General features: G+C 41.0%; 2 protein-coding genes across 4 annotated transcripts in view; both read right to left on the bottom strand.

The window, feature by feature from the left end:
* On the bottom strand, window positions 1-25993 carry LOC120952546 (T-cell leukemia homeobox protein 3). 2 transcript variants are annotated; one of them, XM_040371935.2, is made up of 4 exons: window positions 25125-25993; window positions 22796-23148; window positions 12080-12305; window positions 1-1848 (listed from the first exon to the last, which is right to left on the bottom strand). In XM_040371935.2, the coding sequence occupies exons 1-4, from the start codon at window positions 25322-25324 to the stop codon at window positions 1647-1649; spliced, it is 981 nt and encodes a 326-aa protein (XP_040227869.1). In that variant the 5' UTR covers window positions 25325-25993; the 3' UTR covers window positions 1-1646. The 2 variants fall into 2 exon arrangements, with proteins under 2 accessions (XP_040227869.1, XP_040227870.1); XM_040371936.2 differs by having other exon boundaries at window positions 25161-25993.
* LOC120948371 (ABC transporter G family member 23) overlaps window positions 1-27986 on the bottom strand; it is a 188339-nt gene that overhangs the window by 101446 nt on the left and 58907 nt on the right. The window contains exon 1 of one of the 2 annotated variants that reach the window (XM_049606646.1): window positions 15709-15714. The exons of the other annotated variant lie outside the window; for it this stretch is intronic. The gene's annotated coding sequence lies outside the window, so the exon portion shown is untranslated. Of the gene's footprint in view, window positions 1-15708; window positions 15715-27986 lie in introns of those variants that run through there. 2 annotated transcript variants of the gene reach the window in all.

Genomic DNA, 27986 nt, shown 5'->3' with positions numbered 1-27986 from the left:
TTGGTTGATTGTGAAGCGCCACACAATTAGGAAAAGCCACTCAACGCTATCATCCCGAATCCCGATGATCCCCTTTTAACCAGTGACAGCTTTCCGAACATTGGCCAACTTGGCTGGCGACTGACGGACCACAGCACAAAACTGTAACAGAGCATTGTCTCCGGCTTTCTGCAAACGAAATTAAAAATGTGCTGCATTGCAGTGCTGCTTCGCATAAATCAGTCTACGGGGCCACACTCGTGATGAGGGGATTAACACGTAGAAACTCATATGTTTCTGCTGCTCCTACCACCAAATCTCGTCTCGTGTGCGAGGAGGCGCCAACGCGAGTCGCCACAAACAAGTTTGAATGCAACAGTCTTCGTGAGAAGTATTTTGTGTAGTCAAAAATGTGTGAAAAGTATTCCAAAAGAAGGGGGAATAAAACCAATCATACGCATTGTTTTGTAATTTGTATCGTTCTCCGTTTTATTACTGTTCTTTATTTCGATCTTGGGGGGGAATGGGAAGTGATTTGCGCCTTTTGCCCAACTGTAACCCTATTTTTCGTATCTTCACTTCCTTTTAGCTGCTTTGGAGATAATAATTACGTGATGCATGTGCTTCTCATGTGTGTGTGTGCGTGTTTTTTGTTTGTTTGTTTGCAAAAGAAATGGCCACGCTATACTTGTGTTTGCCCCATCTGGTGAAGCAGTAAATTAAGCTTATTTTTAATAACAGTTCCTTAACCCGGTCGGGCTGCACAACGTCTGGTCTGGCGGATATGGGAGTTTCGTATATTATGTTGTGTTTCCTTCATCCTTGCACGAATTTATCCTTAAGATGCCTAGTAAATGATGCAAATGTACAATGATGCTGCTTGACATTGATGCTATTGTGATGGGATGAATGATCGCCGATCGTTGTCTCTCTCTCTCTATATTACAACTCAACTACAGTTTAATTAGCTAACAGCTTAAGCGATATGCTATTGAATAACCCTTCTTACTACTGAAACTGCACCCGATCGATTTGCTTTCCATTTTCCACTCTTTCTAGAATCATGATCAGCTGCAGTAGTGTCGTGTACCGTTTCCACTATTTACACGCACACACACACACAAACAGAGCACTGGAAATACTGCAAATGTAAAGATGCACTTTCGCTAAATGCTGATAATCGTATCGTTACTCTTCTTTGCGAAGTGGTGAAGATCCCTAGCCTGGCGCCTAGCTCGTGATTATAGAAGTATGATAAATGTTCCTTGCTCGGAATGTATTAGTTAATATTATCTCCTGCTCTAGACCCTAAACTTCTCTCGATCCCTAATTTCTACAAAGTTTGGAGTTATCGAGTGGTGAAGTCGTCGTTTTCGTTGTATGTCGTATCCTTGGTGAGTCGGTTTTTATGTTGCTGGTTTTTTTTACAAATATTGTACAACGTTTCACACGATGCGTGCGCGGCACGCTCATTCAATTGCTCACTGTTAACGTTTTAGTGCCAAACCTTCCTGCAGGTAGGTACTAGCAGCCAGAAATTCTCGCTCGCGTACGCAAACACACTCCCTTTCATATCACAACGCTAGACCTGGAGATGCCCAGCATGATGTATCGACTTTTGTTTCGATGTTGCACCGGTTTGGTCGTGAAAATCGAAAGCACGCGCTTCAACACCCGGCCGTATGCGCCTCGGCCCATGGCTGCAGTCCGTGGAGGGCGGCCAGCGGTGCACCGGGCGTGGTGGCGGAAGGTGCTGCCGCCGATGGTGGCGGTTGGCCGAAGCCTTTGCTGAGTGCTTCTGCCTGCAGCGACAGCATCAATCGGTTGGCGGCTTGCCGTTCCGCTTCTCGTTCCTCTGCGGTTTGTCTCCTGTGGAGAGAGAAAATAGAAGAAAAAATGGAATAAGTGCGATTGTTTGAAGGTTGTTATAAGCCCAATGGGAATAATTGGAATAATTCTAAATAAGAACAGCAAATGGTGCTTCCCATTCGAAACGATGCAAACTAATACAAAACAAGCGTAAACATCGATTTCGTTGCTTAGCAAAACGTGTGTGTGTGTGTCTACTGTTGCGTTTTGTTTCCGAGCTGTCGGCGCTTTTCATGGCATACAAAGCATGCACACTCACACCCATGAAAAACTCACTCACATGTGCTCAAGAAATGAAGAAAAATGTTAACCTCCTTAAGCATGTAATTTGACTGATTGGTGTTTTGTTTGTAGCGTAGCGTGTTTTTCCTCGCCTTTCCTCCCTTTCCTCCTTTTGGTAGGGAAGTGGAAAAGGATGAAAAGGATGAAATTAACCTTCTGCAAGCAAGTCAATTTAAAGAATCGCATGTTCTCGCCAACTTATGTAGGCAGTTGCTGTTTTTCACGAAACCAAATTGAATTCAGCGCAGCGGCTTGGTTGAACACGACCATTGGTTCAGAACAAAACAGGGTAACAAAACGCAATCATGCACACACACACACGCACACACAGCAACACAAAACAGAACAAAACCTTTAGTCATGATCAACTCGTGCCGGTTGTCTGTGGTGGAAAATTTCGGGCTTGGTTGGGGCGGAAAATAAATCGATCTTTTTAACAAGGCGAAAATCGTTGGCATTTTGGTTGGATGGAAAAGAGAGAGAGAGGGAGAGAGGGAGCCATATAAAGAGCGAAAAAGAAAGACAGCACCAAAAAAAGGTTCGGTAACTTCCCTGCGTCCGCTCGCGTGGCGATACTGTTCCCTCCGGCCACTCCTGCATTAAATATTAATCGTGGCTGCCATCTTTTTAAGCGACTTTCCAGTTACACTTTGACCGGGGTAAACGAATGCGGGGAAAGAGAGCGCTAAGTGATTCTAACCAGTGTTGGGGCCGCGCGAGGCAAGAGTTTTCATTCTGCGCGCGGCTCACTTTTGGTACGAAAAATCCATACTCCAAAGGGGATTGGTCGAGACTGTGCGGCGATGAGGTTGTGTTATTTTTTTATTCCATTTTTGCTTCCGAGTCCTTTAAATAGTCTCTTTATTCATACAGTGACAGCTAGCGCTTTGTCATGTGTCTAACAAAAAAAAAGTCTTTTTGGGGCCAATTTGCCTGATTTGTTCAGTATTTTTGGAAGGCGTGTAGAGTATGAGCTTGTTTTAAGAGTTGCATGGGTATGCAAGGACTAAAATACTCTTTTTTTTTGTTTAAAATTTTATACTGTTTTTGAGTTTATCTTTTTTAAACTATTAATTCCTAGAAAAAACAATCCCAAAATTCCATTCTTGTAAGGACAAAAAAACCTGCTCTCGCTTGTCAACCTTTGTGTTGGTATTTTTTCTCTCTTTTATCCATTGTTCATCGTTTTCGTCCCCAAAAGTTTGATATGAATTTTTTATGCTTCGCTTTATACCGAACTCCTCCTGTACCGCATCACTACCTGGGGTATCCTGCAGCACACGGCACAGAAGCCCGCCGTTGCATTATTAAAACCTTCATAATCATTATACCAGAAGATGAATCACCGATATCGTGTATACAGCGGCAGAGACTTTAGAGCCGCAGTGGGAACAAAAGGAACAAAAGTGAGAAACAGTTTTGCAAAGAAAACGATATTGAAATGATGTGACGATGGCTTTAAAGAACATTGACATTCGTTCATCGGGTTCATTGGATTTTGAAAATTGAAAACTGATGCTTTTAATGATCGAGTTTACGTGGCTTGGCGTTTTAGAAGTGTATTTATTCTTTACTTTTGAATGGGTTTACATTTTATATGAAAAAAGCTCTATGGCAATGATGTCAAACTCATTTGACCCCGCGGGCCAAAATGCTTCTGAAAATAGTAGCACGGGCCGCAGCCTAGTTTTTATATTATATTACATTACATAATACACTAATCAGATCGTTTTCAGTTCTTTTTATTTCATTTTGGGATAAAAATTGCGTTGCAATAGTTAAAACTTTAATGTAGAATAAAGTAAAAAAAACTGTAACAGATTATTTTTAATTGGACATAGACTTCTGATATTTCCGAAATTTTCATAGTTGTGTGCCAACTAACAAGATTTAGTAAGCAAAAATAATGGCAAAAACTAGTCATGACTAACTGCGTTGTTTTATCCAATACATAATAGTAGATGTTATGTTGATGTTGGGGCCATTTTGATTATCAATGTTATTGAGCTGGTATTAATTGTGAACAGCATTTACGTCGCTAGAAACAGTAAAATCTTACTGTTTTCCAAGGTCAATGCAGTCCAATGTAATTAAATTACTACAAGTCGGTTCGTCCAGTCCAGAAATGAACAAATCTTCATTTCACAGTCGGAGAGAGCAAGGTATCATGTAAGTCCTTAGTGAACGTTACTATATTTCTGCCAATCTCCATAGAAATCCTCATTCTCATTATGACGACCAATCAGAGAGGCACAAGCCCTCCTGTAGTTTATCTAATCACATTGATTTTTGTTAGCTGCCTCATGGAAAACTTGAGATCGTTTGTAACATTGTATCAAAACACGAGTTTGTGCTGATATCAGATTTCATCTGATTTCTAATCGTTTTGCAGAAGTATAATGTTGTAATCTGCCTAAATAGGGGTTCCCAAAACAATATGCCAAAAAACGCAAGATTGCGTTTTTATTTCCTGTTGGTTAAGTGATTTTGTTATTTTTATTGAGTCTTTTTCTTGTAGAAATTGCAGTTTTGGTCCTTGGTTACTTTCATACATTCACAGTTTTGTACGAGTTCAAAGGTAAAACGCGAGTTGTTTCTTTAAAAAAATGTTAATCAAATGTTTGTTGCTAACACATTTGTTCATCGGAAATGGTTTATCGAAACAGAATTGTCATTAATTTTACAACCTTTTTAGTAATATTGTCCGGAATTCAATACTCTTTTCATCAAAATAAACAGTTTTAATTTTTCATTCTATACCTCGACCAATTTTTAGAATTTTTATCTTTTTTATGCATACGTGCATAGAGAGTAGGTACGATTAAACACTCACAAGGTTTTATGACGTTGCATGGTCTGAAAATAAGTAGAGAAGAAGTTGAAAATTTCTTCACATTTCAGGTGTTTGGAATTGACTGCCATATACTGTGGAAGCAGAAAAGCTTCTGCAAATCAATTTTGGCTCAAGCGGTCGCGGGCCACCAGTTTGACATCTCTGCTCTATAGTATGAAAACTTATTCATTTTCATGAATAAAGGTATAAATAAAGGATATAGATGTATGTGTTAGAGGTATACATTTCAACGCTGCAAAATAGTTAATCAAAACACTTAACAGAGTATATTTATGTGATGTGCTCTTTCTCTCTCCCTTTTTCTCTCGTTATATCTCTCTCTCTGTCTCTCTCTCTCTCTTTCTCTCTAAAATGGAAATGTAACCCAAACCCGTGAAATGTGAAATTTTGACTTGATTTCCAAGTTGTTTTTTCCGACAATTGTCTTCATGAAGCCAGCTTTGAGTGGAACATCCGATGTTATCCGAATCCGAATTATTAACAAAATAAATCATTGAGTAAAATAAGATAATAAACACACAGCAACTTAATAAAAAATAACCCAAAAGTTTACCTGCTTCTTTCCAAAAAACCAATACCCCATCAATTAATCGTTTGTCTATTTCAGTATTCAATCAAATTGATTTGTGTTGAATATTTTACGATTCTGGCAAATGTCTGGCCCTAGATCTTGTTAGGCATGTAATTGAATTACTTTCTTCCGTGTATGTGTGCTACTGCCATACTGTTTTTCGTGCATTTCTTTCCATCTCCCTTTGCTTGTCCCATTTGTAGCTTCGTTTTTTTCTTGTTGTAAACGAACGTGTACCGTGTGTCGCAAGACTACATCGTGTGCACCGCTTAGCAGGACAATTTGACTGATCAAAGACCAAGAACGCACAGCAGTACGGTGCAGAAGTGCTTCTAGGTCCTGCCAACCATTACTCATTGTGTCACATCGTCGCTTCTCGTCCGCTGTCACACACGCAAAGCCATCCAAGAAGGGTGAATCGGGAGTTAATTTTTTGTGTGATACTTCGAAGGGAAACGCTATTTTTGCCAAGGGTTTTAATTGAGTTGTCCGGTGGGAAAACTTCGAAACGAAACAGGACTCGTTTGTCGCATGTAGAAAACTGGCGCGCGTTCATTAGGCGGTCTTAGGCGGGCGGCGTAGGAAGGATGCGCGCTAGAGCAATGGCTGTTATTTAATTTAATTATCAAACAGTAGTTGATTATTTCGCATTTAATCCGCGTGGCAAGGTGTGGCCGAGCGGCCAAGTGGCTGGATAATGGGACGCATGTTTATTGTCACAGTGCATTAAAACTACCGCCACCACCATCAATGCGATGGGGCGATGGGGCCGCCTGGTGACGGTGCCGTGGCTGCGGTGTAACATTTATGAATAAGTTAGCGTAAATGTAGCTGCTCGTTAAATGTAAGAACCCACAAAGCACAGTTAACTATTAACAACACTGCAGGTGGTGTAGAGAAAGACAGTTTTCTTAAATCTTCTCACAGACACACAGACCCCCACCCACACACGTACATATACGTATGTAGGAAAGTGATCACGCTGTACGAAACACGCTCGTGCAAGCGAAGATGTCTTTCGTTCGGGCCCTTGGCAGTGAGATTATTTATTCAGCAGGCTACAATCTTCGACGATTTGGGAATCGATTTAGTTTCGTAAGTTCTGTCGGCATCGGGCACAAATGGGCACGCTGGGCAGCACGATTGCGGGAATCGTTTTCAGTTGGAAAGGCGGTAGAAAGTGCAAGGGTAAAGAGGAGTGAAAATGTTGTTTTGCAACGATTTTTACAACCAACTGAAACGATTGATCAGCTCATTTGGGTTAGAGTATGACCTGCTTGGTACGTTTGGGTTCATTGAGCAAAGGGATTGGTAGTTTACGGTGGTTTAAGATCGGGTGAAGGCTTAGAGCTCAGTATATTGCGATGTAAAACGGTACTTTGGTGACGGCGCGATGCATGTAACTAAGTATGTATGTATTTTAACCAAAATTTCTTAAGCAGGCTTAATTCTGTTAAGAACATGGACCACTTAAACCAAACTCAAATTTTATAAGAGCTTTTTATGGAATTTAGAGCTTTCAAATGTAGCAAATGGTAGGAAATAACAATATATATAACGGTATAAGTCGATCCTACCTGAAAAACAAATTCAAATTAAATTAGTAAGGAAAACTATCATATGTTTAAGTATTTTATAGTGCTTATGACATTTAATAGCGTCTCTATTCAATAGTAATATAATATGAAGTTAAATGTTCAAGATGGAATATTAAATCCTCTGCGAACTTCGTGGTTATTTCGTACAACAAATCTTAATTGGAGATGTGGTTCATTAATATTTTGTTTAATTAATATATTGTTCCAACATTCTTTAGGGATGCATTCCGTAGCCTCACGTTATTGGAAATTGAAATCTTCACGGGTTAACACACGAATTGGATATTGCTAGCGTTTCAGAGTATTTATGATCTGTAGGATCTGAATTTATAAAAGTAATTGATCCTTGAATATCATCCAAGATGGCAAGGATTATAGAAAAGGATATTAAAAAGATTCCTATTTAAATTCATAACTATATGTACAAGAAATGATGTTAGGTCAAATACCTAACATAAGATTGGATCTTGGGGATGGAATAATTATCTATTTTCATAAGATTAATTGCTTTGTTCTGATTGTTTGCAAGTTTGATTTCATTTGAATTATACTCAGCTGGAAGATTGATTTACAATCTAATACTCCATATAATCTTCATTTACCTAAAACATAACTGTTCCATTGTATACTAGAATACACTTCATTTCATATGCAGCCGTTGAGCTGAACAACTGTGAGAAATTGAGCAGGTACGAATTACACTGTCCGATTAATGATGCATAGCACTCGCTTCCGGCAAATGGTCAACTATTGCTTAAAACGTTGTTCGCTACTTGACTGCAAGGACAGCCAGACAAAACTTTTGCACGTTCGCAGCTAAACTAGAAAGTCCTCCGTCATGACACACACACGGATTACGATGCATAATTAATCTCGCAAGCGTACAACTGCACGGCTACACATCACCCTCGCACCCAAAACCGATCCCAGAACGATCACGTTCGTGTCGCGTAGCACAGCGTAACCCTCCATCATTCACGAGCTGCTGCTGCTGCTACTGCTGGTTCCGTTGCTGGTGGTGAGCAACACCATCAATAATTAAAATCTGTAAAATTAATTTCCACCAATACTCTGGCCTTCCAGTGTCACGAAGTCTGGTAACAAAAATAGCAAGCTGTCATCAGCAGCAAACTACCACGCGAGGCATCGTTAAAGCGTTGCTTCCCCGCCATTGGCAGGTTGCATGAATCAGTACCAAACCCGCACCAGCCAAAAACTAGCTCAAATTCCGTTTGCGTGACATTGGCGCTAGGCAATGGGGGCTTTACCTGTATGCCAGTGGCATTGCAATCGGATGGCAGTAATCAAATTTAAATGCGGATCTAGATGAAGCTAATTCACCTATCGGATCGGCTGGTTGCGCTGGCAAGCAAAGCTGCGTATATAATCGTTTCGCAAACGGGGATTGAGGGTTTGTGGAGCGAGTGGATACATAAATCATGCATTCGTGGCTGTCAGCGAATGAATCGCTGATGATTGCCGTGCAGGTTGACCATTTGCAATCCAGTTTGGCGGTGTGTGGATCTGGTCGGTTGGTGTGGTAAGCGTACCGTAACTATTTGCCATAATCTGTACTTCGTTCGTGCTGGTGGCGTCGCTGCTCAGGTGAGGTGTGGAATAATTTATGAAAATGATTAAATTAAATCCCAAATTCAATTTATAATAGATGAAGCAGATCGTTAGAGTACGGCCCCGGTAATGCGGTATGGGAATAGTTCTACCAATGCAGCGCTAAATTTTGTGATCTGCATTTCATAGGCCAGACCAGGCCAGTTGTTAAAATGACCCGCAGCAAATTAGTGTATTTCGCGGAGGTCCTACGAGCCTCGTCTGAAAGCGGTACATTGTGTTGATGATGATGATGAGGAAGTTTCTGTCAGACATGGGCCTCAAAATTGCTTAACCCATTTGCCAGCTGGTGTGAATATCCCAACCCGAAATGTGCTGCTGGATCACAGCTTGAGTGTGGGTCTAAATATTAAATTTGCATTCCTTCTGGTAGCCTGGAAGAGGACCATATGTAGAACGAAAAGGTGCCTAAAATTAATTAGCTTGATCTTAATTTGTATCACTTTCTGTGTTTGGTTGATAGACGTTTATAAATTAAAATGTGTTGTCTGTGAAAGGAGTAAGCCAAATATGATTGAAGAAGGTTAAAAATAGCAAAACAATAAACTCTGAAGTCCTTTGCAATGATCCAAGGTTTCCCAGCAATCAATATCCTTCTTTTTAAGACTCATTTTTTCCACACAGCAATACATCAAAGGCCACACCGAATAAAACATAATTCATTGCTAGCTAAAGATCTCGCTTCAACTAAACCCGACCAATAAACTCCAACATTTTCATGCCCCAAAACTGAAGAACATAAATTGGGGTTGAAATCTTTATCACGCCATTTTACAATAAAGATTAAGTAAAATGCAAATGAAGATGAAAATGGGCCCATTTTACTGAGCAGGTAAGCTAACCCCGGCAATGCGCAAGGGAAAGTTTATCCTTCTGGCTCGGTTTCTTAAGGGTTTCCCTTTAAAAAAACCCCTTTCAAAAGTTGCAAGAAGTTCCGACGGAATTTGACTTGACAATCAAGCCCTAAAAGGATTCCCTCAATGTGAGTGTGTGTGGGCCACTTAGCAAAAGGTTGTTGAAATTTAATATAATTACCCTGCTATTTAGATAATTAAGTTCTGGGTCCCCCTTCCGCAGAGCAAAGCGTAAGCAGTACACCATTCCTGCTGGTAACTGGGGCGTTATCAATCTTTTCTATGTCTTTCCAGCTCGGCAGGACATTTTGTGGCCCAGTAAAAGATGGCGCTTAAGTACAAGACTTTCCGGGTGTCTAGCGTTTAGCTATACACGGGTGGCTTTTCTTGCTTCCTTTGTTACACTTTCAACGGGAGCAGAGTTATTAATTGATTTTAAAACACGCACACAGGAAAAACCGCAATAGCGCGCGTGTCCGTATACTTGGAGATTCAAGGGAAATTCTAAGCGTACCGCAGGAAGATGGTCGGGTGTTCCACTTGGTGCCTGCTTGGTGAGGAAACAATGGTCAGGATTTAGAGTGATGAATTAACCGTCCAACCTCGCCTAGCCGCATCATAAAAGTGGATCGTTTTATGGTCCCGTTTTATCAGCCGACTTTAGATCGTTCGCTTGAGAAGGAAATTGAAGCGAGCTGTTGTGTTAAAAAACGCTCACAAAACCACATTAAATGAGCCACAAAAAGAAAAAAAAAATACCGACGGTACAACGCACCCACAAAACCCGAAAGCGCACTAGTTTCTGAAAATAGCGACCAAAATGGTGTTTGGCTCCATTTTGCTAACTCGGACAACATAAAAGCCACCGCCACACCATTTCCACAACGTTCGTCCTGGCGGTAATGAAAGCATGAATAATTCAGAAATTGTAATTAGCAATGTTAATCTAGTAATTGTTCGTACCTTTCCGTAATTGTTCGCGCATAAATTATGTTACCTACGCTTGGAGCGAACAAAGAAGAGCAAAAAAGAACAACACCCAATCCTGCGCGGTCCCGAATCGCTCGTACCTGTGTAACTCGTGTTAACCGTGGAGTGCAGCGCGAGTCTCATGAATATTCGCCGACCACCACACAGCAATGGATGGGTTTCAAGAAAGTTTTTGTTTTGTACAAAGGAATGCTTTTCGTTTCGTCTTGTACGATTGGCCGCCATCGGGACGGGTTGACGGGATATGAGAATAAAAAATCACACACCAACTTCAGTAGCTAGATGAGGCGGTCAGGTCGCCGAATTGGATTATGGCAGAAGGATGTTATTTTTAATTCAATTCCAATTACTAGTAAAACAAAAAGAAAGTGACTGAGGACTATTGAGTGCAGCTGTTGTCCTTTGGGTTCCAAAACCGATGTACGGATGTAGATTTCACAAGCATCACGACAAGCAAGATGAACCACAACGCGGTGCACACAAGTTGCAGAGGATTGCGAACGATTATAATTGACAAGACACGATGCTCTATGATAGAATAAGCGTTCATCCGGCATGATTGGATTCGGTACGATTCGGCGGTTCTACCAAATCCGTCCTGCGAACTGTCCGTTGCCGACGGTGGCGATTTTTTGGCAGTCTCGCCACGCTCCAAACTCCAACGGGATTCGATTAGAGAGTGTCGCCGGTGAATGCGACGAATGCAAAAGAAATTCAGCAAAGTGTTAGCACAAAGCTGTGACTCTCGTGTGACTGCTGCGGTGGATAAGATTGTTTTTTTTTTGCTGCTACCATATGCTGTGCGCGTTGATTAGATTCCTTTCGTTTTGTGCGATTGGGTTTTGTTAGATGTCATGCTGCGATGTCCCTTGCGGTCAGATGCTGCACATTCGGACGAGCATGCAAAACCACACACCCACTCAGTCGTGGTAAAGTTTCACTGTTTCAGCTGTTTCGTTGTTTTAGCAACTCTAATGGATTGTTTGCAAATTGGCGAGAGTGGTAAGTGGGGAGAGTTTGAAGTTGCGAGTGGAGTATATATTTTAACGTATTAAAAAACAATCTCCAAGTATACTTAAAAAAAGTTGAAGAGACAGTCTGTTAAACAATGCTAAAAAGCTTTTTACCTCATACAATAGAGCAATACAGTGTATCTCCGTCAAGCGTGTTTCAGAGTAACTTATGCAAAGCAAATGCCCCACCCAAACTCATTTTCCCTTCCCTTATTTGGGATATTAATTTCGCCCCGAATCGACTGTAGCCAAGCAGTACTTTTTTTTATTTCAAAATCAATTACCCGCACGAGCGCACAGGCCAGTGTCACATGCATGAACGGTTTAATTCATCAACGAATATTTGTTGAACCCTTGTGCTAGCTAAACCCATTGACCCGTTTTTCCTGCCTTGCTTCTTTTATTGCTACACACGTACACAAACGGTCTGTTTCGCTTACCTCCATTTTGTGCGGCGGTTTTGGAACCAGGTTTTCACTTGCGCATCGGTCATTTTGAGCCCTCGCGCAAGGGCAGCCCGTTCCGCCGACGCCAGGTACTTCTGTTTGTGGAATCGCTTTTCTAGCTCCGCCACCTGGATGCGGGTGAAGGAGGTGCGTGGCTTTTTCCGCTTGGGCGGTGTCCTGTTCTGGTACGGGTGGCCAATCCGACGGGCAATGGGGAAAGCTGTAAATGAACGGTAAGGAAAAGCACACTGTAGTTAAACAAGAATTATTGACAGAGCATTTCAGCATTTTTACACTAGCATGTGTGCTGTGGCTATGATTTTCGTGTTTGGGGCTTTAGGGCGCGCGTGCGTGTGTGTGTGTTGAAGATTATCAAAACGTCACCCTCCAACTAGTCAGCTTGAGCATGATGTCGGAGCTCGTTGGTGGCCATTGTGGTAGCTTGACTATTAAAGGGCCATTATCATGACTCCCTTATTATGGCGCCCACCTAAACCACCGAAAGTAGACACCTGGGAGGCTTTATCAAGCTGCATTTAATTTTTATTTGCCCTGCGTTGATGACGGTCTATTATTTTTAGGGGTCGGTTAAGTGACAAAATGGGAAGGTTGTTATAGCACCTTCGTTTTTGGAACAGAACATTATTTTGAAACCTTATATATTTGGGTATACAAATCATGCGAGTATTCTTATAAATAACTCGTTATTTTCGTTGTAATGGAAAATTGATATCTCCTTTCAAATGAAAAAAATCTTTGAAATAACGACTACCCTTACATTAATCGAATATTTTAGAAGGTTATTTTTATCTATCACCCGTTTTCTGTTTGCTGGCCTAGAGCTTTGCCTGTCAGTGGAACAATATCCATCGTCCGGGTAGTATCTATTTGAAAATTATTTTCCGCCATACTTGATTTTATCATTTGTGTACCAATAAGAATCCATTTTAAAATCGTTTTGTTTTCTTATTTTCTGTTTAAGTGGTACTCTATGTACTTTAAATAAATTTTAAAACATCGATCCAGACAATGTTAAGCCTTTCTTGACAAAATATTAATGCTTAAGCCAAGATTTCAATTCTTCATGAGCTATGTTGACCGAGCCTGCCTCGAAGCGGTGTTTATTTGTATTTTTTCAGGATGAAATAATGTAGGCTGAATATAAGAGGTTAGTTTTGTTTGAGGTTTTGTATGATTTCAGAAGCCATGCTTCAAACTCCATATAAAACAGCTGGCTAGTATCGTAAAACCCCCCAAAATTTGTTTGATTTTTATATATTTTTGATAATTTTTGAGGATCTTTTATTTACTGGTTGCTATTTTTTGCAGACAACTGCAATTTTTGACTTTACATTAAATGATTTTGTAAGTAATACATGTATGTAATGTAAAAATACATGAATATTTGTTCGTTTCAGCAGGACCTCGGCAGTATTTTTGCGTAACAGAAATATTTTCAATTTAAAAATTTGTTCGGCTTATTAAAAAGCGTATCATCGGCTTCATGATCGAATATGTCAACGCCTGCTCCCGGGCAATTCAATATCTTGCTGAAAAAAATCAATTATATGCTCCAGCAAATCATAAACTCGCTAAAAGTGTCAATAATATCATTAAAAATCCTGTATTTGCTTGTTATTAACTCAGTATTTCAGATTGTTTTCAAAGAAATAGCCTGTCAAGACCTAAAACTCAAACACAGGTTGTGATCGTATAAGTATCATTTTTTTAAGTAACAAATATTGTATTTACCCATATCCATAAATCAATTAAATCTCTGCTACTATACACACACTGTTTAATGACATTGATCTTCTTGAAATACAAACAAATCAACAGTCTAATATAGCTCATTACTTTAATAAACTGACAGGCTTTTTGTACTGGCTGTAATTTGATTCAACCTCATCCAACCAGCAAAATGATTGCAAACAATTCATGACATTAATTCCAGCTAAACAGTTTACTTCCGTCTCTCTACCTTCAGGCGTTCGAGCCATTGACATTGCTGCTTGTATTAAAAAAACCGCCTCACTACACTGAACTTTAAATTCCGCCATTTACCAACCGAACCTGTCATGTTGGCCATAACGATTTCGTGGAAGGTTTGCTGCACTCGTCCATTATTATGGCAAAAGCAAAAATAAAGCGCAAAACAGACACATTCTTTTTCTCAACATCACCCGTGAGCGTTGTGCGTCACGGGGGAGACAGCAAAATTGCAACGCATTTAAAAAAAAAATACAAGCAAACTACTCCAAACACACATAAAACATGCTGGAAGCAAATTGTTATTACCGTTCATTAGCAGCACCGGAGTGGTGATACATATATGTGCATTTTATTTCCGTGCTCCCGGGGAACAGTGTAGCTTTACAGCGCAAACACAACCGGTGGGTGGAAATGGGTGGGAAAGGTATATATTTCATCGCCGTCCCGGGTCGTTGGCGGTTGCATGTTTTATCAGCCCCGTTTAATGTAGGAATTTAAAATAAATGAGTTCAATTATACACATCTCCTTCTTCTCGCCTCAATCATCGCTCCCGGCACTGGTTGTCACTTTTTTGTGTTCCGTTGGCCTTTGGTTCTGTTAAACGCTACAGCAGCTAATGGTTTAAGGCTTGTCGTTCGATCTTATCCGATTATTACAGTACAGACACGTCATTGTTTAATCACAAATTCGTTGCAAGACGCACATCGATAAAACGATGCTGCCTTGCTTGAGTATAATATACCCAAATATTTATGACTTGCAATTAAAATGATAACTTGACACCAGGAACGATCACCAAACGATTGTTATGTACATTATTTGGGTGTTATATATTATATAGAAACATTTCTTTCATCAAGTAAACTTCAATGTGGTTCCAAACTGATGTAACCATCAAGTAATTGCTATTAAAACCTTTTCCAAATGTAAATTGCATGTGCTCCAATCGCATCTGCACCAAACCACTGTATGTCTTTATATTGGTAACCCATCGGTAAGATTTAACGATCGAAAATACACGGAACCCGTACGGTACGGTTGTATAAACATCGGCTCACACCAAAATGGCAGTGAACCGAACACTCCATAAACACTTACGGTGTTAAAAGCCTTCCCATGCCCTCCCGCCAAATCTTACCCATTGGGACCGGGTATATCTGTAAAGTGTAACTCCTTCAAGAAACGCAAAGCCCAGAACAACACCGCACACGGTTCGGGTGGGCGATGTGGTGTAGAAATCAATTCACTTATTCTTAGACACAACCCCGGGAGGACGGGATGATAGCAGCACAAACCCAACCCTAGCGACGACTTACGCTTTCAATCGCTTCTAAGCTCCCGTTGCCCCAGCGTTGCCCCGTTCACCTCAAACAGACGAGAGAGGTGAACTGTAAATTTCTGGTTTTATCGGTGAAATAAAATATATTATTTATAGTTATAGGATGATAACGCCTCGCGTACACCGCAAAACCCTCCGGGCGGACAAAACGCACGGATCGGAATCGCACACCGATCGAATGGTTCGAATGGTCGTAACTGCGTGGTCTAGCAAATGGTTGCTCGTGTCGTTGGGGGCAGCAAGCAGACAACGGGTGTGTGTGTGTGTGTAAAGCTGGCAATGGCGTGTGGTGGTGGTGGCGGTGGTTACTTCAAGCTCATGTACAACTCAATTACGGCGTGCAATCCAACAGGCGCTAAAACGCTTTCAGTACGCGTGTGCGATCGAAACGGCTTTGACAGTAGTGGACTAAATAGCTGTAACGATTGCGCTGCCATTGTAAAAGGGGAAAAGCCTGCTGAGTGATACTTGTGGACTGGTTTTGCATCCGTAATAGGGGCTGTGAGGGACAAGCTTAGACATACCCGTGGTAAGGATATCGGCGCGATAGTGTACCTAAGCATAGAATTAATGACGATCAATACATTTGCTAGAGCAAACGACCAGCACAAGGCGCCGTCGGTGACGCTTCTGTGACTGGCATGGCCGAGTGTACTTGAGTACTTAATTCCAATTAATTGCCGCTTTCACGGGGCCCAAGGAAAAGTAGCGCAAAAGCGTTGCTGTGTGCCACAAATTGGAGCAATATCGTTTAAGGAACATTTCCCACCCTATCGAACGCTCCCGCACGGAAAACGCTTCACGAAAGGATAAAATAGCTTTTACCTCGGGGTTTTGGGCACGTGAACTGCGTTTACGGCGCTACATTGCCCTCCCCTTTCGACACCATAAGCATGCTGTTGGTACGACGCTCTCCAAGGGGATAATAATCTTTACAATAATCGGACCCAAGGAGGGCAGCCACAACTTTTGATGAAGACGCTATAACGATCGATCCCCAATATTGGTTGGCGGGTCTGTCTGTTGGATTATTGATTGCTGTCGGAATCGTGCCTGACGTTAACGGTGATTGCAAAACGGGAAGTGTTTTTGTAGAAGGGGGGTGGGATATGGAGTGAGATGGCGATATTGAGGGTGATAGGACGACGTGCTACACGCAGTTTTAGATAATCGGCGGTGAAAGTAAGGATCGGAAGCATCGGAAAGAGACATGAAAAATGTTGTACGGCTTTGTGCATTTCAATTATCGTAAAGAGATTGCAAATGATTTGTTTTTAAATTATAAAAGGTTAAGCGAGTCTGTGCAGTAAATCTCCTACTACTATTCTTATTGAGTAAATCAATGGAAATTCGAACGGAAAGTAATAAACTACCCAGGATTTCATAGGGAATTAAATTGAACTCATAGTTCAATATTTTGCTTCTCAAATGATAGACACTAAAGCTCTTTATATACGTTACTACACATTATGTTTTGAAAGTACTGAAAACATTTCAAGGCTTTTGAGTTGTTGAGCAAAAGCTAAAATCTTTGATTCATGCTAGAATCTAAACAAGTGTTTAAATTCTTTCCCTACGCTATATGACCGTAGGAAAAACATCTATTCGGCTGTAATGTTTTCTTTAAAATCTAGTTCGATACGTTTGTCCAGAGCCTTCATTCCTATGCAGTATGCTTTACATACGTTTATTAAACACTAGTTAAGGCCCGGTAAAATCTACCGGATGTCCTCAAATTTCGAATCATTTTCAAACTCTACACGTCCAGTGGCAACAACCGTAACTCATAGGTGTTTGAGTTCTTATTTGTTCTTACAACTGTTTTAACCTTGTAGCTTCCTTGTTGTTACAGTTCTTACTGTACATTGCAGAACCGTTAAATATCGATGAGGCTACTTTTGAGCCATACTGATGTAAATCTTAAATCTTAAATGCCTCTGTAGACGCAAATGTATAATTTTTTGATTATTATTTTTTGGTTATTGGCGTGATTTTTTTGGAAAGCATAACTAAGTAGTAACCCCTACAACGTGTTCATTGAATAACGTATTGATGTGCAGTGGATTAAAAAATTAGGGTGCCTTCTGTTTTTTGTGCCCATAAATGTTAAGATTGAACTACAAAAATATGATATCGCACGTGGTTCGAATTCCATTTCTACTCTTTTTTTCGACTTATGTTTCATACGTTAGGTAATTAGTAATAGATGCTTAGAACAATTTCAATGTAAATTTGCTTGGTCTTTAATTTCATGAGGGTCATTTCCAAAAACGCCATCAAAATTTTATGTTATTATCCTGAAACTGGTTTTGAAGTATTCAATGGAAAGGGTATTTGTGTATGAGACAATTGTTATTGTTGTGCTAAATATCAGATATCGACAGTGAACATATCCCCTCATATAACCATTCCAAATGTATAGTTCTAATATTCCAATCTATACTGTTATAGAAAAGAATGGTTCAGCACTGTTATAGCCTTTCCAGATCAATTAACTAAATTCACATTTACTTGCAAACTACTTTATTTACTCTTGCTGCCCCACATTTGTCAGATTTTGCTTCTAATTTGACGTGTCCTTAATTATAACGTGGTTGTTCTTAATCGACAACATAGTACGGTGATAGCATCACACGGTAGATATTGCCGTCACTCTTGATAGATACAGTCAGAATCTTTTCAGCTCTCTTGACCACGTTAGAGTAAGCATAGTTTCATTGTGGATCATTCTGCAGTTGATGCTGATCCGGCTGAATGCAGTGCGCACGGTTGTCTCCACTAACGCGCAGTATGTTGCAGTCATGTAGCACAATGAACCATCTCTCCCTTTATTGCTTTGTTCCCGAAGGACATCCTGAAATAAGTAGTTCTTCCCGCCCTCGAGCAAATCGTTAACTTTCAAGCCATCAACATCCGCCGCTTTCTTGCTCGGAATTTCATCAAGGCTTTTTAGCATATGGCCGCTTATGGTCTCTCGGCTACACCCGCCTCTTATTGTCATGCGTTTTCCTTGTCCCGACTCCAATATTGCGGAGTCGTAGATTTGAGGGAGTAGTAGAATTGGGGCGGTCCCGTGGTACGTGGTCGTCAACTCGAACGACTCAATAACATGCCCGTCATGGGTTCAAGCCCATGGACCGTCCCCCCGTAGCAAGGATTGACTATCCGGCTACGTGTTAATGAATGTATGTAGTATGCGAGGTGCTTAAGCACCAATAATGAGTATGGTTGGCTTTATTAATGATTGAATGAATTGGAATATCAACCATGTCACAAATAAGCTATTTTGCACAGTTTTCAAACATTTTTTTTATATTGCCTTGAATATCTTGATTAATAATGGGAAAGGGTATGAGATGGGACACTTTATCATCAGGTGGCTAATTTGCAACTTTAATTATTAAAAAAATCATTATATCCAATACCATGTGTTTTCAATTCGGTTTGTGTAAACAAAAAATCTAAGTAACCATTGCCCTCACTACCCGCGGGCTGGCAGTGTTGCATGGAGCAAATCCTTTCGCAGCAACGCGCGTTGCTAAGAGAGCTCTGCTCTCACCGCTTTCTCTCTCTCGCTGAATGTTTACTCTCACGTCATTGTAGCGATTTTCGATTTTATATATAGTGAGATTTAAAACAGCCCGGGATCGTTTCCGTTCTCCCCGACGGCCCCGAATTCCTTTGGCTCGTACATCTTTTAATCGCATGATTCATCGTAGCGTGCAATCTTCCCATTATCCAAACGAAACGCGACACGAAAACTGGACTGCGACAACATGCTTCCTTCAATCCGACACAGAAACGGAAACAATGTTGTGCATCACCAAGCCAGATTGTCCACTTCCGCTAGGCCGACGGGTATGCGTGCGGCCGACCCTGCGCGTAGCGGATGACACGAATCAAACAAGCTTCCGAGACGCAACGCCAACCTCTCTAATCATCTTCCTCGGGTAGGGTCGGGTGATTTGAAGAAAGAAAAAAAAAGGCAACCAATTTCATTCAAGCTGACCAAATCGTAGCTTATTTCTAGCGTGTGTTGGCTTGCATGTCTCTAGACCTTCGTTTGGTGTGGTAGTGACCCAAGAATGTACGATCAAAAGATAGGCCTGATAGGAAGAACCAAATGCCCGAAAAAGGTGGCGATTCCGAATTTGACGCGTGTTCCCGGTCGGATTGTAGGTGGTGGTTTTTTGTTAGGATGTCCTCCTTGTTATTTGCGATTTCATCATCTTCGCTGGGGCGTGTGCGGAAGATTCCTGTGAAATTATACGCTTTCAACGCCAATTGCCAGATGTATTCTTGCAGCCTTGACATGGATTTCCCAAAAATATCGCTTGACGGCTTAATGAAGAAGGTGTGGAAGCTTTCGTCGTCCGTCACATTGTGGGTGAAGCTATCGAAAAACTACAGGTGTCCGATTGTTTAACAACGATCTACAATAGTTTGGCTAATGATAGGAGTGTAGTTGTACACACTTTTAAAATAGAAAAATAAGATCTACAGTATTCAGTCGCGAAGCCTCTCTTTTCATGCTACCAGTTGGGTAATGATGGGAAGTTGTCTTTTCCCAGCCATCCGAATTCATCTTAGCCGACGGACATTTTCTTTCTTCTTCGACAAGTACAATCAGCAACAATCACCAACTAAACATAATTTCGAGCCATTTAGGTGCCCGGTCGCCGATGGTAGAAACGGGCCGCCGCCATCGTTGAGCAAAATTGACCACCGCTGTAATTGTCGGAGGTTTTGTTTTAATGCTATCATTTACTGTTGCCATAATTGCTGTTGCTGCTGCTACCGTGCGTAAACTGTCCGCGCAAAGTATCCTACCGGACGGCTCGCGACGCAGCCCAATTGCCGCTTGCTGTTACGAATAATAGCTGGGCCATTTTTCTGTCGTACCGTTGTTGTTCCTTCGAAGGAGGATGACCGGCCCCGGCTCGCCCGATTGCAACTCATCCAACCAGCAAACCAATCATCAACCAACCAGAGCCGCGTACTGTCCAATCACCCGAGCCGCCTTTTCAATGAGCGCATTTGCACTCCAAGGCGGCATTTTGCAGCCGCGCACAAAGATGTCTGAGATGCTTGCTACACAAGCTACACAGGCCTACCGGGCTTTGTTTCCCGACAAACCCGTGAACCGAAAAGAAAAGAGTGGTCCAATCTCGATGCTCGGTTGGCATAAAACAACACACATACTCTCCAACGGCACACACGCAAGCGCCCCGTCAACGGCTGCCGCGGTTACGCTCCGGTTGATTTGGTTTTGGGTGGGTTCTGTCGGCGATAATTTATCGCAAACTTACATGCCGAACATTGCCGAAAATCTCCCAAACAGCATCGGACCAGGAAATTATGCAAACCAAAAAAAAAAACCGCTACAACATTTCCTCCCACCATTTCTGTCCCACCCATCCCGATTGCGCCAAGATCGAAGATCGAGTGCCGAATCTCGCCTGATGATGATGCGCCGTGTTCATTGCCAGCTCTGTACGTTGTTGTAGGAAGCGATCCGGCAAGCTAACAAGGGTCACCTCACCGGTTAATCTTTTAAGTAAAGAAGCTTGTACCGGGGCCTGATAAGCGGGGTACCAAAAAAAACAGAAAAAAGGTGTGCTCTGCGGGGTCCTGCCCTCATCGGGTGAGGTTGCCCGTTCGGGTTCAGCCGTTTTTCGGCCTCCTTCACCAATAGACATGCTATTGCGGCGTCTTGTGCGATGACGCAAAGGTGCAAAACGATCAACAAGAGATGTCAGCTTAATTGGCTTCGGGGTGGGGATAGAGTCTTTTTTTTTCGAGATAGACATGAATGAAAAGGTAAAGCCTCCGGAAGGCGCATCGGAAGGTGACTATCGGAAGGAGGAGGAATGGAATTTGTCAACATGGTCTCGATTTATACTCGGCCGGCGCTTCCTCTCGGGCTTTCGGGCGCTGCGGGAGAAAGTGTGGACATAAATATGTCAAACGGTTTTCGATGTTGAATCATTTCTGTTTTTATTTCCTTTTTGGGCTTTACTTGCCACGGACGGTCCACGTTAGGTCTTACGTCTAATTGAAAGGACACCTACAAACCGGGGCCAGCCACGGGGGTTCGAGGAGCGTTATCAGAGAGCCCGGAATGAGTCAGCAAATGAGGAGATAATACGGCACCGTTTGTTTGCTATGTTTTGTTTGTGCTTGGTCGGATAGGCGAAACAGAAAAAATGACTCCCTATGTAGCGAACTGGTTTGTCCAGGTTATGGAATGGTGTGTTTTCACTTCAAAACCACTTCAAAAATACCATTTCTCTTCCCCACTCGACGAACCAATTGGTACGATGATTAATACCGATTTAAAAATGTGTCTGTCGGCAGATATTGAATTAATTTTGGATTGGAATCTGCTCACCGGTATTTTCTGGACCGTAAACCGATCGAAGATCGTTTACGATCGAAGATGTGTAAACTGAAAGCGAAAGAAAAACCGAAGCCACGTCGCGCTGATGTACTGATCGAAGCGGCGAGGGTCAACATGGAGCTTAACGCTTTGATTTTTGTTTTAACGATTAACCGATCAACCGTGTTGCCCCTCAGGGCGATGGTGTCTGACTCCTGCGGCACAAGCACGATTCGATCGTGTGTATATTGCGTGTTGCCCTGGCGACGGATGAAACGTTTCCGAATGATGCGGCAATAATTAATACTAATAGCCGCTGTTTTCACCACTGCGATCGGAATGAAAGGTAAGGTGGTTGGCTTGTTTGGCACAACACAATTTACGACCGCTGCAAGGTGCCGCGGAACAGTGGAAGCTACAAAGATCTGCTATGGCAATCGTGATACGATTACATCCGCGGGATAAATATTTGACCGTGCTGGGCGCACGCACATGACGATCATCGCTGCTACCGTGCTTTGGTAGTGGATTTATTTGGGAAATAATAATTTTCCAACTATTTAACTTTTTTTCAGCCCACAACAACTTGCAGCTATGATCACATTCGAAAGCGTAAAAACTGCATCTTAATTCCGAGGCGCCGAGATTCCCGGTCGCCTTATTCCGAGCGGTGGTCTGTTTATTATTTTTCCCATTAAATTCCTTCTAATGGTCTTGTGATTAGACGGTTCGCTGTCCAAATGCCATGGGGCACACATCCATGGAAGATGAAGCGGGTCGTAAAAATCAATCGTAAAATTTTAATGTAATCGTATACAGCAGTCGAACATCCATAATAGGATCTGCATGCTTCTGTAGTAGTTTGAAAATCTCGTTAATTTTATAGTTATTATTGTTAACTAAATCCTGTAAGCAGGATTCCCGAACGTAAGCCTATTTAATGGGTGTATTTCACTCTCAACACAAAAACGACTCAATCGTACGTGTCTCGTCACTTACCAGCTAGCCGATCCTTGACCGCTTGATGGGCGAGCGCGGCCGGATGCAGTGGGGGCAGCGTCCAGGACAGTGGATTGCACGGTCCTCGCTGGGGAGGCACTCGCAGCACGTGGCCGCCAGGATACATCGGGTAGCTGTAGAGCGCTCCCGCCGCGTACTGCAAACTGCTCGGCGAGCTGACCGTAATGTGATGCCCGTTCTTGATGAGTCCCTCCGGGCCGGTGTCCTCCGAGCCGGCATCCTTGTCCTTCTGGTCACGATCGTACGATTTGCCCAGTAACCGCGATATGCTGAAGGGCAGGTTTTCGTTCGGCGATCGTGTCGTCGGCTCGGTCGAATGTGTTTGATGGTCACTGATTGAAAAGCAGTGAGGGGAAAAAACGAAAACGAATAAAAAAAGAAACAGTTGTAGTATATTTCACAGAGCTTCTTAACTTAAAAGCATCTCCTGGGTTGATTCCACTGGGACGCAAGCGACCACTTCATAAATTCAATCAATCCTATCCGACTGCCGTATCATAAAGAGGATTATTTTACAACCTGTTTTATTGGGACACAGTATAGGCCAGGTCAAGCGAGTATTTTGGACTGTGGTTACTTTTTTGTAGCTGTTTGTAAACATGTTGCATTTTTAATGAAACTGTTTGGTTTACCAGAATTGGTGCCTCTTTAAGAAATGCTTGCAACTCTTATTCCGACTCTACACTTCCGCCTTGCCCCCTATAATTTGGGTTCAGGGCCGAATGGTTGGTTGGTTCCTGGGATCGAGTGAATAATAAATGAGCTCTAACTCTATCTGAATCTTGAAGGAAAAGGGGTTTACGGGAAAGTATCTTTCCTTTTTAAAAAGCGATCTCCTTAAATCATATCACTCCCGAAAGAGCTTAAAGGAGGAAGGTGTTTGAAAATTATGGATCTGTTCATAATGCATTGCGGGAGCTACTGGTTCGTTGTGTAATCGGTTTGGTAGATTAAATGATGATGCTACCGTCGTAGAATGTTTTTGTGTATAAGCTTGGCCTAGCTGATGATAGTACTTCGGCCCTGACCATTCACGCACAGTCTGTGGTTTGCATGGTGGGTAGATGTGCGGTAGCTTTTGATGGGAAGGCGTTGATAGTTTATTCCAGCGACTATTTCTTGTGGCATAAATTAGAGGCTAATTAATTTGTTAAATTCCGCCGTGTGATCTATTGCGGAGGGTACGCTGTTTGATGTTGGAATAAATTGCCAAAACAGATGGAACGCAGGTAGGGGAATGTGGGAATGTCCAAAACGGTAAGCAAAATGTTATTAATCTATTCAATAGAGAGGCACCTGATCTTAATTAGGTCCGATAAGCTTGATGCGTACGATTCGTGTTTTCATTAGTACGAACATGGGTGCGCAAAAAGAAGAACGCGTAATCCATCAAAAACGGAATGTGGTGAAAGGCACACCAGCACAAGACACCAACTAAAAGCTATTCATTGTCAATCATCGCGAAAATGATACGTAATTAGAGAGAAAAATATGCTAAATTGATGCGCTGTAAATACGCAAATTTTGCATACAAATGTTTCTCTCTCTCTCTCTCTTTCGTTTCGTCCAGTAAATGGTACTATCGTTAATAGACAAGAATAGCTAAGCCGTCTATCTATGCTGATGTTGCTGCTGATTATTCAATTTGTTACTCATTTGGCAAAACTTTCATCACAATGGCATTATGCGCATATTCATGAACATTAGCGCTAACAGCAGAAATAATGGATGCATTAGTAACGATCGTTTGGCCACTTTTCGCAATGAAAAACCTTCGAAGCTTGAGGAACCACTAAAATGGATTTTTAAATTAATATGGCAAAAGATAGAAATGATTTACAGTTGATTTTACTATTTTAGCAAAAAGGGGGCCATTTGAATGTTTTGCTTTAAATTTCTGGAACTAAAATGATTCTTTCTACAATTAAAATAAATAACCCACAGTCACCAAATCGAGCATTGCTTTCAATATAAGTAATTTGAGTTACTTTTTACTAGGTGTAATATGAATCACACATATGGATGTTTTAGTGATTTTTTCGAAAGAGCTCTAATTTGATTACCAAGTTGCCAAATTTCAATTTGTCCTCTATATTTTATCTTAAATTATGAGTAAAAAGTTCTTCAGAATATCATTTGTTAATTATTTGCCATTAGAATTTCAGAGAACTATCAGAGTCAAGGTAATTTTTGTTGTGGGTTAAAGTAACAACGGCATGCTCTCAGACATATTGTTTCGACACTTATTTATTTAATACTTAAATAAAGCTCAATAGTTATTATAACACTGCTCGGGTTGTTTTCTTACTTCTTGAAGCATATCGTTTTGGTAGCACACACGTACCTGGCAATGTCGGACTCTTCGTAACAGGACCCATTGCCATCACCATCGAGATCAATGTCTTCCGAGCCACTGTTGTAGGATACGCGCGATTGACAGTCTGAATCAGCGTCCACATTAATCTCTTGATCAAGATCCTGATCTTCGTCCTCGTGCGGCGACGACATTATCGCTAGTGGCGGAATTTTGGATGTATTGTATATTTTCCGCACAGCACAATGGTTTCTACACAAATACACACCCTCACACACTGACACAAACAATGAAATTTGATAGCTGCTTTCTTATGTGTCACAGCTTCTTTAATGGACCTGAATTCCCGAGCCTGATTTCAACACACTCATATAACTTTGTTCTTCCTGCTTCACTTGCAATCAACAAGGCAAACTGTTTGCTAGTAATCAGCAAAGTATTTCAAACTACACTACTCATTATATTGATGTTTGCTCATTAATTAATTATCTTTCATCATCAGCACAGTTTGCTCGAACAGCTTTGCGCTGAGTGTGAATTTCTTCGATTTGATAACGGTAACCACCTTAATTTGTCACTTTTCACGAAAAGTTGTGTAATTGCTATCGACACTGCACCGACAATGAGCAACTAAAAGCACTACCACAGTAAAGAATAATCATCCAGCCCTTGGTTTGCGATTCACTCGCTCGCATTTGCTAGTCGAAACGTTACGAATGCGTGATTGCGTGTTTCCACCAAAAACCGTTCCACCGTTTGGGATGCCCGAGTCAAAACAATACGAATGAACACGCGCGCCGCAGAAAAACACTTTCGTCCGCAACCGTTATTCTAAGCGGTTTGTGCACCAGTGAAGCAAAGACAGACCCTCAACCATCAAATCGAGGTGGATGACACGCCCATAGAAGGTTTTACATGTATGCCAATCACTTATGTACTGGGTGAGTATATAACCGTGCTGGCTCTTAGGCTTATGGCAGTGTGGTGGCTGTTTTTTCCTTCGTCGGTTTTACTCACCCTAATAGGGGACAGTGATGTAAACAGCATATTGTACTTGGTTAGGATTGTGTGTCACTGTTAAATCGGTTTAGATTGGATTGGATATTTAGGTCCATATGGGACTTGAAACCATGACGGGCATGTCATTAAGTCGTATTATTTGACGGATGTAGTACGATCCATCCCGGTATATTGCTCTAGTTTTGATTACAAGTATATAAATTTATAAATGATTTTCAATATAAGGATTTCTGAGTGTTTGCATATTTTGTATCATTCAAACCATTTGAATGCCCTAGTCCTAAAATTTAAGAAAAACAATCGAAAATGCTATTAATTTATCATAATTAAAATAACTGAGTATGATATATTCAACATATTTTTACATAATCTATCAATTAATTTAAATATTTATACACTACAAAGTATACTACTACAAGTTCAAAATGTAGAAAGAATGGCTTAATATTACGAACAATTTCTTACACTGTATAAACTGATATGCACATTAGTATAATCTAAAATTATTAATGCATTATCATCCAGTAAGCCAACATTTGTTCAATGGAAACAAGTTGAGCTTTTATAACTTATTTTCAAAACTATGCACTTTTTGTCCTTAGGCCATTCGTGCCCAGTGTATAAAATTTCATACGTAAAGTATTCCATTTTTGCAAAGCCATTTTCTATGAAACTAAACTGTTTAACGTATTGAACATGATAGAATCTGAATATTTAAGAGCGCTTCTTGTGCCACGAGACACTTTTGTGATCTTTTTTGTTATTTTCGTTGCGTTTGAAGAGTGCAGAGTTGAGGGTAATGGAACCTCAAAAGTAAGTAACAAAGCTCTCGATTATTTCTATCTTAAAGGATTCGCGATTCCTCAAATTGGTTACAAAACGTTACATTCATTCATAATGATCAATACTAATCGAACCAAAACTAAACAATTATGTGCATATTGCAAGCGATGTACAACATATGTGTTTATTTATTTATTTCTTATTTATTGTTTATTTTTGATGTGGGTTTGCATGCTTCGTAATAATTGTATGAGTATCACACACAGTGACTCTGAAGTCGCTAATGCTAAGCAATTATTAAAACCATGTTTTAATTGGTTTTTGTTGAATAAAACGAAAAGTTCAATTTTTAAATGCTTTGCGTTTTTGATAAATTATCTGCCCAGCGTATAAAATGTCATACGTTATGCATCTCTCAACATCTAAATCGAATCTGCAATTCTAAACAAAAACGGATTTCTCATCTGTTTTTGGCCCTAACTTAAATGTAATTAATAAAAACTTATGTTAGTTGGATCAAGTTTTTGTACACCCGGGTAATATGGGTTAATATTTAATTAGTATTGTTACACAATTATATTCTATTCTTCTTGATTTGCAAATACATCCAATCTACGATTATTGAGGATCACGACATAAACCGATTTTTTTGTATAAAACAAAACAATATTCCATCATGAATTAGATAGTTCGGGAAAGTGAATTTTTGATGAGTGTTGATTAAATATGATCGTAGAATATGTAGAATAAACTTTCAAAATTATATTGTGCATTAGGGGTTGTGCGAAAATTAAATTAAGGCTTGTGCGTTTGTGTACAATTTCGATTCTGTCTCGCTGTACCTTACTTCGGTACGCCCAAAATGGTGGTCGGGCAAACAAGGCGGAGCCTAGCAGTAGCATTTACTCGTTTTTACAGCAGCAAACGTTTGATGCATGAAAAATTGTTAAAGGTTTGTTTTCATGCTGCCCAGAAGTGTTTTGATAAGAATGCTAATAAAACAAAAAACTTTTCATTCCGCAATAATAATGCGAATGGATATGGGTAGCTGCT

Source organism: Anopheles coluzzii, chromosome 2 (genome assembly GCF_943734685.1).
Source record: "Anopheles coluzzii chromosome 2, AcolN3, whole genome shotgun sequence".
Lineage (NCBI taxonomy): Eukaryota > Metazoa > Arthropoda > Insecta > Diptera > Culicidae > Anopheles > Anopheles coluzzii.
The sequence above is the reverse complement of the archived record's forward strand: the minus strand, read 5'-3'. Positions and strand labels throughout refer to the sequence as shown.